Source organism: Microtus ochrogaster (genome assembly GCF_000317375.1).
Source record: "Microtus ochrogaster isolate Prairie Vole_2 chromosome 14 unlocalized genomic scaffold, MicOch1.0 chr14_random_2, whole genome shotgun sequence".
Lineage (NCBI taxonomy): Eukaryota > Metazoa > Chordata > Mammalia > Rodentia > Cricetidae > Microtus > Microtus ochrogaster.
The window spans coordinates 8186248-8205896 of NW_004949097.1; the positions used below are offsets into that span (position 1 = coordinate 8186248).

The following is a 19649-nucleotide window of genomic DNA, read 5'->3' on the forward strand; positions in this document are numbered from 1 at the left end:
TGGATCTTGGGAGCTCAGTCCAGTGCTCCAATATGGGTCATTGCCTCTGTTCCATCTGTTGTTGGATGAAGTTTCTATGGTGATATTTTAGATAATCATCAGTCTGAATACAGGGTAATGTAGGTTCAGACACCCTCTCCTCTATTGCTTAGTGTCTTAGCTGGGGTTATCCCTGTAGGTTCTTGGGCATTTTTCTAGAGCCAGGTTTCTTGCTAACTCCATAATGGCTCCCTCAATCAAGATATCTCTTTCCTTGCTTTCATATCTGTCCTTCTTCTATCTTAACTATCCCATTCCCTCAAGTTCTCCTCAACCCTCCTTCTCCCCTTCATCTTACCCCCTGCCCCCATGCTTCCAAATTTTTGTCTGATTCTTATTTCCAGGTGGATCTATATATGTTTTTCTTTGGGTTCACCTTATTATTTAGTTTCTCTAGGATCCTAAACTATAGGCTCATTGCCTGTTGTTTATGATTAGTATCCACTTATAAGTAAGTACACACCATATTCATTTTTTGGGGTCTCGGTTACCTCACTCAGGATAATGTTTTCTAATTCTTTCCATTTGCATGCAAAATTTAAGATGTCATTATTTTCCTCTTGATGGATTTTTTCCTGTGAGAATATGAATGTCCTTTATTACTTTTGATTAATTTTAGATTGAAGCGTAATTTTGTTAGATATTAAGATAACTACACTGGCTAACTTTTTAGGATCATTGGTTTGGAAAATTTTTTTTATAAGTCTTTACTTGGAGGCATTTCTGTCTTTGAAGTTGAGGTATGTTTCTTGTATGCAGTAGAAGGATGGATACTGTTTTTGTACCCATTCTCTTAGCCTGTGTCTTTTTATTGGCTAATTGAGTCCATTGATATTAAGATATGTTACTGACCAGTGATTGTTAATTTCTGTTATTTTTTTATTTTGGTGGTGGTGATGGTAGTGTGTGAGTTTCCCTTCTTTGGGTTTTGTTGTTGTGAGATTATCCCTGTGTTTTTGTGGATATAACAGAGCTTCTTGGCTTAGAGTTTTCCTTCTAGTACTTTCTATAGAGCTGAATTTGCAGATAGGTATTGTTTAAATCTGGTTTTGTCATGAAATATCTTGTTTTCTCCATCTATGTAGATGGAAAGTTTTACTGGATACAGTAGTCTAGGCTGGCAACCATAGTACCTTAATTCTGTAAAATATTTGTCCAAGACCTTCTGGCCTCCAGAGTCTCCTTTGAGAAATCAAGTGCAATTCTGATAAGTCTGCCTATATATGTTACTTAGACTTTTTCCTTTTCAGCTCTTAAAATTATTTTTTATTCTCTATTTTAATGCTTTTGTTATTACATGTTGAGGGGACTTTATTTGGGTCCAGTCTATTTGGTGTTTTGTAAGCTTCTTGTACCTTTATAAGTGTGTCCTTCTTTAGGCAAGGAAAGTTTTGTTCTATGATTTTGTTGAATATTTTTTCTGTGTCTTTGAATTAGGATTTTTTTTCTCCTTCTTCTATCCCTATTATTCTTTGGCTTTTTTTCCATGATGTCCTAGATCTCCTGAAAGTTTTGTGTTACGAATTTATTGGACTTAAATTTTTCCTTGACTGATAACTCTGTTTCTTTTCTATAAATTCATTCTTTAAGATCTATTTATATTTTACTTATGCATATGTTTGTTTCTGTATAGGGGTATCTGTGTATGTGTGTTTCTGTATAGGTGTATCTGTTTGTGAGTGCAGGTGCCTGAAGAGGCCAGAAGAGGGAGGTGCATCCCCTGAAGCTAAAGTTACAACTCATTATGAGCTACACAGTGTGGGTACTGGGAACTAAGAGCTGATCTTCCACAAGAACAGCAAGGATTCTTAATGCCGTGTCACTTCTCTAGCCCTGAATGAGTGTATTACTGAGAATGGTGATAAATGTTCTCTATCATTAACATAATGGCTCTATACAAGACAGTCCAGAATACATAACTTCTGGACTCTTCTGGTTATAATATGTGATTTGTGTACCCACATTAATAAACGTCTCTGTTAACATCAGCAATAGAAACTAGGAAACAGAGTGTATGCTGAGACCTATATCTAGATGCAAGCATCTTGTATTTTCCCAGGTCCAGGGCTGAACGGGCCATAGGAAATCAATGTCTTTGTAGACATAATAAACCTTACTACAAGTATTCTTGCAGCATGTTTATAAAATAAGGCATCTAAATGCAACCTGGTTTGGTTACTCACATCTGTAAGCTCAGCAATTTAGGAGGCTGAAGCAGGAGGGTTACTGTGAGTTCAAGGCCAGCCTGGACTACTGAGTCACAACATAATTTTTTTTTTTGATTAGGTGAAATGTTTGCTGGACTCTCTTGAAATCATAGCACAGTGAATTAGTGAATTAGAGTAATTCTTATCACAGAAATACTTGCCTCTCAGAGCTTGGAATGATACCTTTACCTAGAGGGCTTTCATCTAGCCATAAGGAAAGATAAACCAACAACAATTTCAAGGTTAAATTTAAGTTAGAATTTATTTTGAAGATGTTTAAATGTTCCTTTTCTTTTATCTTATTGCAGGACTGTCCAACCTGAATTGAAATCACTTGCAATGGGTTTCCATTCGCTGGTTGTTCGTACACTAGGTATGATAAACATGTTAAATTCAGTTAGTAAATATCCATGCCAAGCTTAAAGGCTGAACATAAAAAGTTCCCGTTCTAAAGAAAGTTTAAAGATTTAAAAATCATTTCTATTTTTAGTAAATTAAAATAGTAGAATATAAAGTAATCTCAGTGACACAAAAAAGAGTTTGAGTAGATAACTGCAAAAATGAGGCTATATTTAGGAATCCTCCTGTCTGTAAGATATTATCACAAAGAGCGGAGTTTCCAAAGTCCTTTCCATTGCACCAAGGAGCAGGCAGAGTTAAGGGCCATTTCCACACATGGCATTTTTAGGAAATGGCTCATGGGACTTGGGAGTATTGGGAACTTGGTCAATTTGAGTGTGTCCAGAACAGAAACTGAGCCAGCCTGATGGTCTGGCTTCCCACTATCTGGTTCTCGAGGTTCCGAAGACTTTATTAGCAGCTTAGCAAGCAAAAGCGAAGGAGAACCCACAATCTAGAACCCATCATCTTTGATAAAGAGTAAACTTTAACTGAAAGCAAACGCAAGAAATTATGAGTTTTATGTTAAGATTAGAACCCTAGGCTCCAAATTTATAAATATTCAAAGGAAGTAATTGACAAAGAGTTAAGGAAGTGCCTTATAGCCCTTCGTCTGCAGATGTCTGCTGTTACCTTCACAACTTCTAACATAACCATCTCTATAAGATTTGTAGACATCAAATGCCTATATATAAGAAAATTAAGAAAAATAAAACTCAATCACCGAGGGATGGAGCAGAGAGATAATTAGAGGCAACTAATATTTAAAGATAAATTTAAAGATCAACAAAGGAGGTAGAAGGGATATATTCCCAGACGAAGAAAAGAAACAACTCTGGCTGATGACAGTGGAGATAAATTGTTCGAGACTTGTGTAAGAGACACCACCTTGGATCTTCAAAGGGGGGGGGGAGAATGATAAGTAAGAAATGGGGCAGGGAGGCTCCTGGGGTTTCTCTGTGCTTCTTCAGGCTGGAAGTTCCTATACATACCAGCAGCCCCCACCTCCAAATCCAAATGAAACTCCACAAACCTAACTGCACCTAAAACCTACATATTATATAGTTAGTATGCCTCCTGATGGTCTAAGGGGAGAGCTGAAGAATAAAAGAGGTACTTTTAACACATCATAAACCATAAAGAAAGGGAAGCTTGCCATCATAGTTAGGAACTTTCTGGAAAGATGTGTTCAATGCATGAAAAAAATGTATGTTAACAAAGCATTTTAAATACCATATTTGCAGTGTCTGAAGAACATTAGCATATCTCATTGATCTTGAAAACATATGTAACCTATCTAGAAATTTGATTGTTATGAATTATTTTTAACCTATGTTTCTTGATTATCCCAAATAATTTATAGCAATAGCCTTCAAAAACAAGAATTTTACCTTACATTTTTTAATGAACCACATAGGTACAATACCCTAATCAGGAGTAGAAAAATATATACAGTGTAACAAAAGTAACTTTAAATATGTATCAATATACTATATTCCTCTAAATGATAAAAAAATATCCATAACCCACCAAATAAGCAAAGACCCCCCACACCTCCCATCTTTTAGGAATGTAGTGCCTTTTTCTCTAGACTACTTCCTGTTTTTTGTGGGCAAAGACATTTTAAGGATCTCTGAAATAAATTGAGATAATGGTCAAGTCCTGGGAAGTCCATAGGTAACCTTTGTTGATATATATCACCTGTCAAGTTTCAGAATGTCTTCTTTGATCAAACCTGATCCGTATTATTTCTGAAGGAATCCATAGCCTCTAATCACCCATGGAAACAAAATTCCAAAGCAATTTTAACTTTCATTTAACAAATACATTTTTTAAATTTCTTTCACAAAGTTAAGATAGCCCTAAAGTATCTTTGCTAGTTCAATTTTGCAGTCCAGTTCACAATCCTCAGCAGCTGTCGTTAGCTCTTAACATTGAAAAAATTTAGAATCTGCACAATACTATACAGGATCCAGGCTCCTTGTACATTTCCCATCTTTACATGGCTTTTTCCTTTATAATACTTTTACTGTCTCTAAAGACTTAATTTTTAAAACTACTAATTTCTTTCAGACTGTCTATAGCCATTTTCTTTTTCTTTTCTTTCTTAAGCCTATGCACCTTGAAAAACACACTAGAACCTGCTTACAGATTTTTCCACCTGGATATCTTTCACTGCTGATTTTTAGCTCTTTTTCTGCACAAGCAAAAAAAAAACAAAAAACAAACAAACAAACAAACAAAAAACAACCCTCTGCTAAACAGTGAGGCTCGGACCCCCCCACCCCCCACACACACACACAGCTTTGGTGGCTGGCTCAGCCTGTTTCTCAGCTCAGAAAAGCCAAGCCTAAGGCTCATGCTTGGTAGGAAGTTCATAACCCAGAGCTGCATTAAACCTTTCTGGCTATGGAAAACTATACCTGGGTTGTCACTACTGGTTTTTGCTTAGCTTGACATTTCTAGTTTCTATTTAGCACTACTAGCTGAACTGCATCACTTTTTAAAGGAGCCATGTCTCTCTCTCTCTCTCTCTCTCTCTCTCTCTCTCTCTCTCTCTCTCTCTCTTTCTTTCTTTCTTTCTTTTTCTCTTCATCTTTCTTCCAGCTTTCTTAGGCCCTGCATGAAAATTTGTGCATATGTTGGTATGCCAAAATGTTGTTGGCTGTATTTTTTTTTACTCCTTTGTCTCTTTGTCTCTTTGGGAGGCACATTACTCAGCTCCCAAATAAATACACATAGAAGCTTATTTTTACTTATAAATGCTTGGCCTTTGCTTGATTTATTCCTATCCAGCTTTTCTTAGCTTAAATTATCTCATCTATCCAGCTATTCAAGCCTTATATCAGAAGACACAAAAACAAAATTTACCCACAAGAACCCTAAGTTGAAGTGTTTGAGACACTTCAACAGATATTTAAACATATATGAAATCAGTGGAAAGAACATCCCTGGTTGCAGAGTCAGAGCACACCAAAACAGCAGGTAGAGTCTGAACTTAGAAGCCAGCATCCCATGGCAGGAGATGGATATTCTGTGATGTTGGGCCTGCACTTCTCAGGCAAGATATTCCTGGTATAAGAATTTCATTTTTAGTTTTTGTTTTTCACCTTTAAACATTTTTAATTTTCTTTGTTTGTCTAGTTAGTTTTAATTATACGTATGTGTGTATGTATATTTTTCTATATGTGCACCGCCTCTATGAAATGACATGTAGTCCAGTGGAGGGAATCAGATCCCCTGAAACTGGAATTATAGGCAGTGACTTCCCTGATGTAGATGCTGAAAACTGAATGCTGATACTTTCAAGACCAGTAAGATGTCTAAACCATTGAACCACCTGTCCAGCATTTTAGTTTTCTTAAAAAAAAAAAGGAGAGAGAGAATAAGTTCCTGCCTCTATAAGATTTTGATAAGTGCTATTTCCACTAGTCATAAACTTAAAATTCTACTCCAGTTATTCCAGATCATTCAGATGAAGAAAAAAAATAGCATGTAGGCATGATTTACTAACAACACTCTCCTTTTCACTAGCTAGGTTTCAGCTAAGTGGTGGCATAAAAACAGAGTTTACAGAAATTAGAACTTCTTCTTCCTTATGTGTGTTGGAAGAGTAGGAATAGACAAAAGATGTTTATGATATTACTCTATGGTATGATCTTTTGAGAAATCTCCTAATATTAATTCTTGCATATATATTGCAGAGACAATGGAATTGGCCTAGAAAGTTTTCAACTGTCATTTTCTTCATAAGGTATCAATGTGATACACCTCCTACCTACATTTGAAGTATGTGTCTTGGGTTGATAGCTTTTTCTCTCATGTTGTAGGAGGAATTCTAGCTCCAATCTATTATGGGGCCTTAATTGACAAAACCTGTATGAAGTGGTCTGTCACCAGTTGTGGAGTGCGAGGGGCTTGTAGGGTATATAACTCTACATTGTTTGGGTGAGTTGTCATATACTTCATTAATGGATTTTGTCTTTTGACTATGCAAATTGATAAATGGTGTCATTTACTTTTTAAAAGTTTTTTAAATGTGTATTAGTTCGTTTACCTACACGCATGTGTGTGCACTACATGTGTGTAGTGCCAGCAGAGGTCACATGAAGTCAGATTCTCTAGAACTGGAATATAGATGTTTGTGAGACAGCATGTGAGTCCTGAGGACAGAACCCAAGTTCTCTGCAGCAGTAGTCAGTGTTCTTGATTTCTGAGCAATCTCTGTAGCCCCATATAAAATTATTTTCAAAACAATAATTAACAACTATCATTATCATTAAGCAACCCTTACTTTGAATTCAGTATTGCACCAGGCAATCTCATTTAATGATAGTAGAAGTAATAGTGAATTTATATTTTTACCTTAAATATAAAGATAAGAAGGTTCAAGAATATGAATAACTTGCCAAAGTCATGCAGTTTGAAGTAAAAAAGATACCTTTTTGCTCAATTATGCTTTTATCTCTTAAACCTCTGCTCATACCTGAAATATCATTGACTCTGCATTCTGTAGCAGGACATGAAGGGGAAAAGAGAGAACATTCATGTTATATTCTTGGGGAGAGAAGACAACTTAGTGGTAATTTGGAAGAACAAATTGAAACAATACTCCTTAGAAAAGAATTAATTGTAATTTTAAATATTGATTAATTATAAATCAGATATTACTTAAAATAGAATTTTTAAAACCTGCTTGGGATGCAGGATTATATTTTTATAATGGCCCAACTCCTTAAAATTGTAGCAGAAAATGTTAAATTTTAAAACTCTACATAACAAAAAATAATTTAGGCAACACCTAAAGGCAAAATACAAGTTGGAAGGAAAAACTGGATCTAATCATTCAGTCACAAGGAAGTTTTCTAGATCCACTGAACTCCCCAAAAAAGTAAAATAACAGTGAATACCACAAAGAGGCAGAACTACAGAGGTGGCCTTCCATTGCTAATGTATATAAAGTGACACATATCAGAGAAGAATATTCTCCATTATTCTAGTTTATAAGACCCTGTCAGGCTATCTTCCAAACCATCTTGCCACCAACCAAAAATAAGTGTTCTTCCTGTTGAAAATCATTGTCACTAGTATTGCTGTCATGGTGGAGCTGGTATCATGATGGTTTTGATGTCACATGGTATTGGTGTCGTGATGGTAGTGAAGTCATGGTAGACCTGGTGTCATTATGGAGTTGGTGCCATGCTGCTTGCTAGGGTGTTGTTAGTATCATGTCCACATTCTGATAATCTCATCATTCTGACACATCAACGACTAGGTTTGAAGACTATTCATTCTCTTCAAGCCATGAAGCCATGGTTATCTTTCCCTCTATTTTGAGTGTTTCTGGTTCTTTTCTTGAAAATTAGACCTTTAAAGTATTATGGTAAAGAGACTACTATAGACCTTTAGGTTTGTGGTATAAGGCACAGGTGGGAAGGTGGCTTTCTATAATTTTATGGTTAAGTCTCAGTCTCAGTGGTCCTGGATATCTGGACTGTGAAACCCAACTGTATTTCTTTGTACTTTCTCCATTCATTGAGTGAGATGTCTTGGTGGGGGGTGTATCTGAATATTCCTCTATTTCATCATCAGAAAGTTAGAGACAGCAGAGTTTATTTTTTCTGTTTTGAAAATTCTTTAGAAATAATCTCAATTTCTTTGTGACTCAACAGACAAAAATCCTTAAAAGTGTTTCTTTTCTGATTTTATAACTTAAGGAATTTAATATTTTTATATATAATTTAACTTTTTCCATTATGGTCTGAATACTGGAAATAAATACTATAAGCTATATCACATAATATAAGGTAATATTTGTACCATTTTTCCCTAGAACCATCTATTTGGGTTTGAATGCTTTGTTAAAGACTCCAGCACTTATTTTATATGTTGTATTAATTTATGCCATGAAGAAAAAATATGACAGAAAAGACAACAAGACACTGGGAAATGATGGGAAAGTGATAGATGAAGCAAATCCAGAATCTTTAAATAAAAATGGGTACCATTCTGTGCCTGCTGGTGGAACGTGCAATGAGACACCCCTTTAAAGCAAGAAGATGTACCTGTTGCTGTGCTTCCAAACACTTTTCTTGTCCTTTCATTGAAGATTTTCATATTTTACATATGATGAACAATGGCTCAACTATGACTTTGTAATGAGAAGAAACTACAAATCAGAAGGAACAGGAGCATTGTTCTTAGGGTATAGCTGTGCACTCGAGGCTAGGTTTGGAGTATGTGGTCTGTACAAATTTAAAGCATGAATGTTTGTTAGTTTACAACAGAAAAACAACTATTCACTTAAGCATTCACAACTCAAAAAAAATAAGTGACTAGGATTGTAATATATTATCTGTACAAATTTAAAGCATGAAAATTAGTTTACAATAGGAAAAAAGGTATCCACTTAAGCATTCATAACTCAATAAAATAAGTGTCTAGGATTTGCAGAGTGGCAAAGGACGGAGAGAAATTGGTTGTCTGCATATTGAGAAACACTGGGTTTCTTTAAATGTCAAAGTCTGAATAGTTTTATTCTTGCCTGAAATCTCTGCTGATGGGAATCATGACATAACATCCTCTGGTGTCCATGTTAAGTTTTATATTTTAAAGAATTACTCATTTGAAAATGTGTTTCACAGCACACACATCTTCTTTGTGCATGCTCTCATATTATTGACAAATGAAACAGAAACATTAAAAAATGAAAAAAAAAGTTATTTTCAGAAAACTTAACACAGATTTTAAGATTCATAGGAATGGATTGGAAAACTCCACATTTGCTAAAGAAAGAAAAGACCATTGAATAAATGAGGCTTCACTCCTCTTGTCAGCTCTCTGAGACAAGTGTATGCCAGACAAAGTGTGTAGGAGAAAGCATCAGAGTTCATCATTTATCCGTGATGTATTTGTCTGTTGTTTGTTTTGGATGTGATACATATATATGTATATATGTGTAAATAATCACTGAAATAAAAATATAAAGTAGAGCAAATAAGACAAAAGTCTTTGGATGTTGTATTTTCCAGTGAGATTGGATCTAGTATAATGGGTGGTAGTGTTTCTACTTTTTTATTGGCATAGATTAAAACATTTTGTTTGCATTAAAATTGCCTATTACATTAGTGACTTTTCTGTTGCTATGATAAAACACATAGACAAAACAGTAATCCAGAGGACAAAATGATTTATTTTGTCTTGGAGTTCTATGCTTAAGGAGCAGTTCTAGAGCTAAAGGGTCCATCCTGGTGGTAAAGACATGGCAATAAGCAGAGGAGGCATGGTATCATATCAGAACAGCAGCTGGAAAATTGCTGACTACATTTCATCCACATGCACGAAGCAGAAACATAGTGAACATGAATTGACGCCAGATTGTAAAATATATATATCTCCTCCAGTAAGTCTCTAACTGCAAAAGTTCTATTTAATGCCCACCACTGGTGACAAAATGTCAAAATAAATGAGGTATGGGAAATAACTTTTAATCAACTGCCACAGAGGGGCACGCACACACCCCCACACACCCCCACACGCCCATATTTTACACATATGTGAAAAACTATAGTACTACTCTGGAGATTCTGATTCAAAACATCTCAAATACAGTCTGATAATCTTTCATGTGACAGGGTATTTTAGCAGAGCTAGTATACCAAAGCCATGCAACAGAAATCTTGCTAGTAGCTGGGAAATGATCTAGAAGTTACACATGGTAACCTATCCTTCCACTGTGGGACTGAGAACAGATTTCATAATCATGAATAGAAATCTGGAAAAAAACCAACCAGGTAGGTCAGTGAGCATTATTCTCTTCCAAGAAAACCAAAATATTTTTGTTTGTTTGTATGCTTAGCTCAAGGACAACTTATTAGAATCTTAAAGAAAAAAACCCAGGACAGGAAAGCTGTAAATCTCAGTGACTACTGAAGGAAGAAGATGGAGGAGAAAAAGAGAGAAAAACATGACGTTTAAAAGTAACCACATGGGAGGTCAGAAAGAAGAGATGTTGGGAAGCTTTGGAGAGAAGAATGAAAAAATGAAATGGCCCAGCCTGTTCCGTAATGTGGAATACACAACAAGGCTATAATGCTTCATTTTTGTGGCTGTGATAAAACACTAACCAAACTTGAGAAAGGAACAGTTTATTTGAGCTTATAAGTCATAGTCCATAATTGAGGGTATTTACAGCAGGTACTCCAGGCAGAAACCTAGAGGTAGGAACTGAAGGTGAGCCCATGCATGAACACTGTTAAATGGGTTGACCTCCATGGCTTGCTCAACCAGCTTTCTTCTATATCCCAGGACTACTTGCCAAACTGGGGCACAACCCACAATGGACTTGACCTCCCTCATCATTCATAATCAAAAAATGTCCTACAGACTTGCCTACAGTTCAGGATGTTGGGATCATTTTCTTGATTGAGATTCTGTCTTCCAGATAACTCCAGTTGACAAAAATCTAACAAGGATAGGATGGTTATTAGATCCTTTTCTGAATGGTTCATCTGTCCCTCCTACCCACCACAGCCGTATGTACTTTTGCTCCAGTTTCATAGTCTTTTTTTTCTTTTTTATTTATTTATTTTTTTCAGTTTTTTTTTTTCAGTTTCATAGTCTTAGGAAATGTTAGATTATGTAGAGGCTGTAATGTTACCTAAAGGAGAGACTCCATCTATCAACTCTGGGAAGTCATCAATCTTTCTGGGCTGAAACCTTTTGGTGATATGCTCTTTCAAGGAACCCACATTCTGTTAACCTTTCATCCATGCTCCCATAAGAGCCCACCAAGCTCACTGGCTCATCAAGGTAGACAGTGGAATTGTTACTTTGGTCTGCCACTGGTATCTTATCTGGAATAAACAGACATTTGTATGCATCACCTTAGAAAAGCTATTTATGCATGGTGTCTCTTGAGAGTTCCAAGGCAGATGATAACATAGGGGTGTGATTAAGTGTGGGAGAGATCACATGGTGAGATAGGAGGCCAGAGAAACCAAGGAGCCAGGTTTGCTGCTTTTGTCAAAGCCCATTCTCCAAGGAACTAAGTAGATACTCTAAAAATGAATTGTCTCTTCTGAGAGCATTAACGTCAATGACCTAACAACTTTGATGATGTCACATCTCTTCACATCAAGCCCTTGAAAATTAAAGATCATAAACACATGACAGTCGCCCAGACAATCTCCATCCAAATACAGTACTTATCAACTAGGCAGAGATGACATCATCTTATCTGTTTAACTCTTTCAAGATTTGAGTTAGCTATCTGCTAAATAACATCAGCTCATTGCTAAGGTCAAGAAAGGTTACAATTTGGATTTTACAATGAGCAATTTTGCTATTGTAGTACATAGCTGAAGCATTCTTACTGAAACCAGAAATCTCTTATTATGCTTTTGTAATGAATATTTTGCCATTTATTTTTATGAATTTGAAGATCAATTTGAAGTACATCAGAATATGCTATGATACTAAAATAACCCCTTCATTTATGCTAGGAATCCATCTTGGTATTTTCTAGTCACTTGTCTCTGACTTTAGTTCCTGGAAGAAAAATTTCCAGGAATGGCTGGCTCAGTAAACCCTTCCACTCATAAATGTGTAGTTGTGACCATCTACTTATTATGTTATCCTGACTACCTGCTTTTTTATTACTGATTCTTGCTTATGCACACATTCATGTCACATTGACTACCTAGTGTTGGCAGAGGAAAACAGCTCTTGGCTTGTTTATACAGATAATAAAGATCTTCTTGTGATTTGCACATTTAAAATATTCAGTGGCCAACAAACAAAGCCGGTCATGGTCCAAGTTCTTTGGACATGGCTGATTTTCAGTGAACATATCCTTTGCTCCTACAGAGATTGCCTCTATTTTAACAATTGTCATCAAATGTTGCCGAAGATTTTATTATATTTTCCTTATATTGTTGCTTCAAGATGGCCAATGGAATTGAACATTGGTTCAGAAGATAGAGTCTATATTCAGCTGTCTGGAGTGGACAATATAGTTTTGGCAAACTCAGAAGAAGATAGAGGGACATACTGGGGGAATAAGGAAGGATCAGAAGAGATGTGTGGCTATTTTTTATTGGGGGAGGTGGAAAAGAGGGTGAGGTGATTATTTCTTCATTACTCCATGGATCTTTTAGTTTTATTCCCTAGTATCTGACTCCTGAGATATATTTTTAATAAAGCAATAAAAGAAACTGCAACAATCAAATCATTTTATCTTTAAGGGTGACAATTATGATGCTGCATTTTCTTTCAATGGCTCAGTCCTTTGTACAAGGCTTTTCTTTGGAAGAGAGGACATTTTAGCATCACATTTTGAGGGAACATGGACATCAAGTACATCAGTCACACATGTCAGATACATTGGGAAGTCAATGCATTACTGAGAAGCAGTCAATCCTGCTTCCCTGGCATATTCTAAAAACTTCCCTGCTTTGTATTTAGAGTCATCAGTAGGGGCTTTGAAATGTGTTGAGTTTTTGGCTTGCTTGTTCTTATTTCAGCTGCAACTGTGCATTGAATCACCAGAACTATGTGTCAAAAATAGCATATGAAAACCCTCGATAAACAGGATAGCCCCCTGGGGGTGCAAGAGATGGGGCTTCCATTTTGTCCATGAAAAGCAGCTGCTTTTTAAATTTTTATTTATTATTTTTATTTATGTGTCACTGTGTGTGCCCAAAGAGTACAGAAGAGAATGTTTAATCTCCAGGTGAAATTACAGGTGGTTGGGAATACTGACATGGGCACTAAGAACCAAACTTGAGTCCTCTGCTGCACCATGTCTCAGGCTGCAGCCTGATAGATCTTCTGGTCTGACCAGCACTGACTCTACTGCAGCTTCCAAATGTAGTTTTAACTAAGTGACAAGCATTCTATTCACCACTAAAAGCTCAGGACTCAGATGTTGTGACAAAATCCTACTAGTTCAGAGAGGGTGAGAAACAACCAGTTGACCTGCTTTTTTTGTCCAGAGATTCATCAAGACATCATTTCTTCAGATGTCCCAAATCAAAAAGACCTCAAAACTCCAAGTCCCTCCCCACTCTTTCCTGTGTGTCTTTACACATCTCCCTAGCTCCTCTGTGCTTCCTATGACTAATTCCTGTCAAGTAGTTGCTGACTCTGCCCATCGATCTATAGTTGATTTTATTAATACATTCTTTGGTTTCGTGGTGGAATCAAATATCCCACAAAAATCCACTAGGCCATTTCTCCAGCCCATTGTTAATTTCTTAAGAGATGAAAAAATTATATTTGTTTTTAGCTCTAAACTTTTTATTCAAAGATTTATATCTGACATCTAAACATTGACCAAATGCCTGCTGACAAAGAAAATTGCAGGAAGTCAAGTCTCTGCATTTACCTAAGAAAAAGGAATGAAGGCCTGGCAGTGGGAAACCATTTTCATATATAGCTAAAGGAATGTGACCAAAGGAATAGAAAACAGTTTTGAAATGTGGTAATTAATTACCAAATATATAGCAGAATGGGAGTTAGCTACATCAAAAATCTAAAGCAAAAAACAGCAACTTTATTTATTAAAACAATAATGTCAAAAATTCCTTGGATTATTGATTACTCTTTACCAGAGCTCTTGGTTCTGATAAATTGCTTGTGAAAAGATGGCTGAGCAATTAATGTATAATGTTATGGCTTGTAGCAATCTGTGCACACAGGGACCCGAAGTTTGTATAACAAAATTTCTCATACTTCTAATATGCATTATTCATTAATGAGGTTCTCTACACATCTGAAAAATGGAAAATAAGTTCACCAAAAGTGAAGCCTGAAGAACTAGCATCACCTTTCAAATTTATCTGTTACATTCCATACCTGCTGTAGTATGGGCAGTGGGACAAGCTTGTCAAAGTTATTGTTTGTAATCAACAACATGGATGGTTTCCTCTGGCTCTTAAAATATGCAAACAGATAAAGAAGGGACTTATTGAAATGTTTTGTTAACTGATACATTTTCATCCAAATTAATCTCTCTAAAAATCAGCACTTCTTTATGCAATAATTTAGATACCCAAAACCAGTATCTGGTGAATTCAGTTTCTTCCTCTTATATACAGGGCTCTACTTATTAGTAATCTTATTTTTATTTATGCATAGTTCTTGATAAAAATTTTTAATCATGTTTTATTTGGACTAAGGAAAAAAATCAAAGCACCTAAAAGAAATTAAATTGAAAGACCAATGCTTTGTTCTTCCTGCTGACTTTCATAATGGCCCAGACACAATCCCTTGAAAGATAGCATGCATTTCTTTGGTTCGTATGGTAGTGTACTCAACTATGCTAACCAACACATACTATGGAATATTAACCTATCATGTTCAATTCTAAACCATGGAATACAAGGGATAATTATTGCCTCTCTGTCTTCCATTTATTCTGCGTTTTTGAAGTTGAGCTTTCAATTTCTTGTAATATTGGTTGCATTGGAATTATACCTAAACCAGTGATAAACTATCATGTATTCTGTTAAGTTTAGAAGCATAACCATGCTAAATGGGAAACTGATCTACCTCCACGCCTCTCTGCCTCTTCTGTCACTCCTCTCCTCCACACATGTCTGCTGTGCTGTGATCAAACCCTGAAGAGAACAAAGCTCAGAATAACAACCCTTATCCCCAAGCTTCCACAGTGAGGAGTTGCCCAAGCATTCCAACGCCCATGTTTTCTCATTGCTTACCCCCTAAGAAGTATTGATGTAGGAGGGTCTTCTCATTGGTTAAATAAAGAAAACTGCCTTGGCCTTTTGATAGGCCAGCCCTTAGGTGAGTGGAGTAGACAGAACAGAATTCTGGGAGGAAGAAGGCAGTGAGGCAGACGCCATGGCTCTCCTTTCTGAGATGGATGCTGGTTAGACTCATGCCAGTAAGCCACAGTCAAGTGGAGATACACATTAATAGAAATGGGTTAATTAAGATGTGAGAGTTAGCCAGTAGGAGGATAGAAATAACAGGCCCGGCAGTGTTTAAATGAATACAGTTTCTGTGTAATTATTTCTGGTATAAACTAGCCAGGTGACTGGGACGCAGCCTCCCACACCTTTTTACAACAAAGTATCAAGTAAACACCAGTGATCTTACAGTTGTATGAGTACCTCCTTAATATGAGGGGATGCCCAGGAACTGGGTATATCATGTGTGAGTACAGGTAGTTGGAGGTCAAAGGCATGAGATCTCCCAGAGCTGGGGTCACAAGTGGTTGTGAGCCTCTTGATGTGGGTGGTGGGACCCAAATTTAGATCCTGAGCAAGATCAACACATGCTCTTAACTTCTGAGTCCTCTCTATCCCCATAAAATGTTCCTTTTTATAAGATACATTTACTACTTTAGAAAGTCATAATAACACAAAGGTAACTATAGAAAACCCATCAGTTAGGTTGTCTATGTTCTCTTTTCTGTTTGGGTTTGGACAACCCCTAGTGGTTCACATGCTAAAATATTAGTCTTCAGCAAGATGTTGCTGAAAGGTGATTGAGACATTAAGAGATGGGGACTAGAAGGAGAAAGTTGAGTCCATGTTGATAAGCCCTTGAAAGAGATACTAGGCTAGGGACCGTCAATGCCTCTTTTTTTTTTTTTTTTTTTTTTTTATTCCCAGCCTTAGTAAGATCAGTAAATTCATTCCTATGAGTTTCTTTCACAATGAACCACATAGACACAGGGCCAAAGCAGCAGGGCTGGCTGATCATGGCCTGAGTCCTCTGGAAGTCTGAACAAAATAAAGCTTTCATTATTGGAAATGGACTTCAGTTCAAGTAACGGAAACTGTGATCTCTCCCATAAACATTCTGGTTCTTTCAAAGAGCTTCTGGGATTGTACCTGCCTTCAATCTGCTCTACTAGATAGTCTCTCTTTACTATATTAATAGACATACTATGCTGTCCTCCACCTCCCACATTTCCCCTTTCATCCTCCCCATCTTTAGGGATTTATGCCATTTTTATATTATTAACTTTCATTACCAAGGGAATAAAAATTAGGAATAGTAAGAAATAGTTTTGACCATGATCTTGAGCCAGCACTCTAATGGGAGCTCACCAAAGCCAGCTGGACTGGGACTGAATGAGCACATGATCAAACTCTGAATATGGCTGACAATGAGGGCTGACTGAGAAGCCAATGATAATAACACCGGGTTTTGATTCTACTACATGCACTGCCTTTATGGGAGCCTAGTCTGTTTGGATGCACACTTTCCTAGAGCTGGATGGAGGGGGGAGGACCTTGGACTTCCCACAGAGCAGGCCACCCTGACTTCTCTTAGGACTGGAGAGGGAGGTAAATGGGGGGATAGGAGGAGGCGGAAATTTTTAATAAAAAAAGAGCCATCACTATAAAACAGCAGAAAGGCTTGTTGTTCTTTAAAATATTTTCAATCGTTATCTGCCACAAAATAAAATGATTTCTGTATTAGTTACTTTTCACTGATGTGATAAAACACCACAAAGCAACGTATAGAGGAAGAGTTTATTTTTGCTTATGATTCCAGAGGGATAGAGTTCTCTCATGGCAACCAGGCATGACAGGAAAAAGCAAGCATGGTGACTGGGGCAGGAAGCTGAGATCCCACTTCCTTAACCAAAGCACAAAGCAGAGAGTGAACCGGAAGTAGGTGAGGCTTTTAGCTCTCAACACCTAACCCAGGGGTGCACTTTCTGAATTAAGGATGCTCCCCTAATTCTCCACAAGCAGAGTTATCAACTGGAAATCAAATGTCCAATTGCCTGAGCCTATGAGGGACAGTTCTCAGTCAAACTGTCACAACTTGATTTTGCTTTTAATGTATACCTTCAATATTATTAATTTTAATTTTATAACATAAGTCTCTCTTTAAAAATGTATAAGTTTTATCTGTTTATTTATTTGTTTGTTTGCAGGTGTGGCATATACACCACAGGACAGGAGGAGATGGCATAGGATAACTTGCAAGACCTGGTTCTCTCCTTCTACCATGTTGGTCACAGGGATCAAACCCATCTTGTCAGGCTTGGGAGCCAACAGCCCTTTCCACTGAACCATCTAACTCGTCTCTCTTTAAATGTTTTACTCTAAGATTATTTTGAAAATTAATAGACCTCAATGTGTCTAAGGACACATGAGTAAAAGGAACAATAGGCCAAAGACGCCACCTGAATATGAAATAGTAGTCTTTTGAGAACATCCCATACATCAAAGCTTAATTTATTTTTACTTTATTTTATTTTATTATTTTGTTTAATCTCATTTTATCTTCAGTAGTTTACTCTACTTTGGGGTTAAAACCAGGGCCTCACACATGGTAGGCAAGCATTGTATCACTAACATAACGCCCCATCTCTACAATGGCCATTGAAAGGACTGGCTTTCTCAAATACTTGCTTTTAAGAATGAGTTTCATGACCAGCTTTGAATTGCTATGGAAAAGAAGTTATTAAAATCAGATTTTTGATAGCATGATTAAATTTCTCAGTGCTCTAAGTTATCAAATTGTGGCATGAGTAATGAAAGAAGGAACGAAAACAACAGATGACACATTAATGAGACGTCTAATATTGGAAGCATCGTGTCGAGAATAAAAAAAGGAGAGAGTGGAGAACTTCTAAGTATATAAAGCAGTATGTAAATATCTTGCATAAAGTATAAATTTGAATAAATTCAATGCAACACAAGTAAGATCCAACCTTTTAGCTCTAAACAACTCCAACATTGAAGCACAAATTTAATGAAATTGAATGGTGTTTCGAGAATGGGAAAGTCTTAAAGCTTTTGAGCATATATGAGAAATACACATTTGCTTTGATTGAGTTAAAAGAGAAAATACCTTTTTCATTTGAAGACTGCTTTAAAGTTCTATGTGTGTGGGAGGATAGGGGATCACCATAGTCTTCCCTGGGATAATCTTAAGTGCTACCACTATATTTTAAAAATAATAACAGTAGCCGGGCGCTGGTGGCTCACACCTTTAATCCCAGCACTCGGGAGGCAGAGGCAGGCAGATCTCTGTGAGTTCGAGACCAGCCTGGTTACAGAGCTAGTTCCAGGACAGGCTCCAATGCTGCAGAGAAACCCTGTCTCGAAAAACCAAAAAAAAAAAATAATAATAATAATAACAGTAAATATTTTTGTCATTATTAAAAAACATTCTTAAGGTCTTTCAGCATAATTGTTCCTATAACTCATAATTCAAAAGAACCAAATGCAGACTCTGTCCGTGGGCCTATGCAGGCCACTAGAAATCTCATTACAGCTTCGTTTTCAGTTCTCTGTTGTTCTCAAACTCAGGACTTCTGGGCACATCCATGCACTCACTTTCCTTCTCTGTGAGCTTCATCTCGGCAAGTTCAGTCTCTGAAGAGTCAGTTTCCTCAGGGAGTTGGAACTTCCTCAAAAGTTTTAGAATGAAGATTGACACGAGGTAGCTTGATCCTCTTAGAGCTGCTGGCAACCCAATGTAAATGCGCCTGTTGAAAACAACTAATATATGTAAAATCGTAATGCATTCAGTGAAAGTTAATTTTGTACATTCTTACAGATAATATATTCTTCAAAGAGAAACATTAGGTGATTATTTTTGCTCATATAATTTATATAATCTACTTTGCTAAATTATCAATTCTGTTAGTTAAAATGTCAAAAATTTCCAACAAAAGTTTAAATGTATTTTCTCAGTTTGGTGATCGCTAGTTTTCATTGTCTACTTGACTGGATTTAGGATCACTATAGAAAGACATCTCTGGGTGTTTCTATGAGAATATTTTCAGATTGGTTTAGCTGAGGTTGAAGTCCCTTATACCAGTCCCTCTGCTGAGCCATGTTTTGTTTATGAGATGGTTAAACACTAAGTGTAGTGGAGCATCTATGGTTTCCAATGTTGAGACCATCAATGATGAGACCATCAATCAAATTTAGGTAACAGGTCCCTTCTAAAGATAGCCCCTGGCTCTGGCACCTGACATGGTCTACTAAACTGCAGGGGCAGAACACA

The 19649-nt window shown here is 36.7% G+C and overlaps 2 protein-coding genes across 5 annotated transcripts in view; one reads left to right on the top strand and one right to left on the bottom strand.

Moving 5' to 3' along the window:
- Positions 1 to 9572, top strand: part of Slco1b3 (solute carrier organic anion transporter family member 1B3) — a 69055-nt gene extending 59483 nt beyond the window's left edge. Inside the window, exons 13-15 of the mRNA XM_005364558.1 lie at positions 2555 to 2619; positions 6476 to 6593; positions 8479 to 9572. Of these exons, the coding sequence (XP_005364615.1) occupies positions 2555 to 2619; positions 6476 to 6593; positions 8479 to 8695 (400 nt within the window). The 3' untranslated portion in view covers positions 8696 to 9572. The remainder of the gene's footprint in view (positions 1 to 2554; positions 2620 to 6475; positions 6594 to 8478) is intronic.
- Positions 9573 to 18789: 9217 nt separating this feature from the next.
- Positions 18790 to 19649, bottom strand: part of LOC101993277 (solute carrier organic anion transporter family member 1A5-like) — a 43868-nt gene continuing 43008 nt past the window's right edge. For 3 of the 4 annotated variants that reach the window (XM_013352821.1, XM_013352820.1, XM_005364559.1), the window contains one exon: positions 18790 to 19125. In XM_013352821.1, coding sequence (XP_013208275.1) covers positions 18906 to 19125 — 220 coding nt within the window. In that variant the 3' untranslated portion in view covers positions 18790 to 18905. Of the gene's footprint in view, positions 19139 to 19649 lie in introns of all 4 variants that reach the window. The other variant, XM_013352822.1, reaches the window with a different exon arrangement.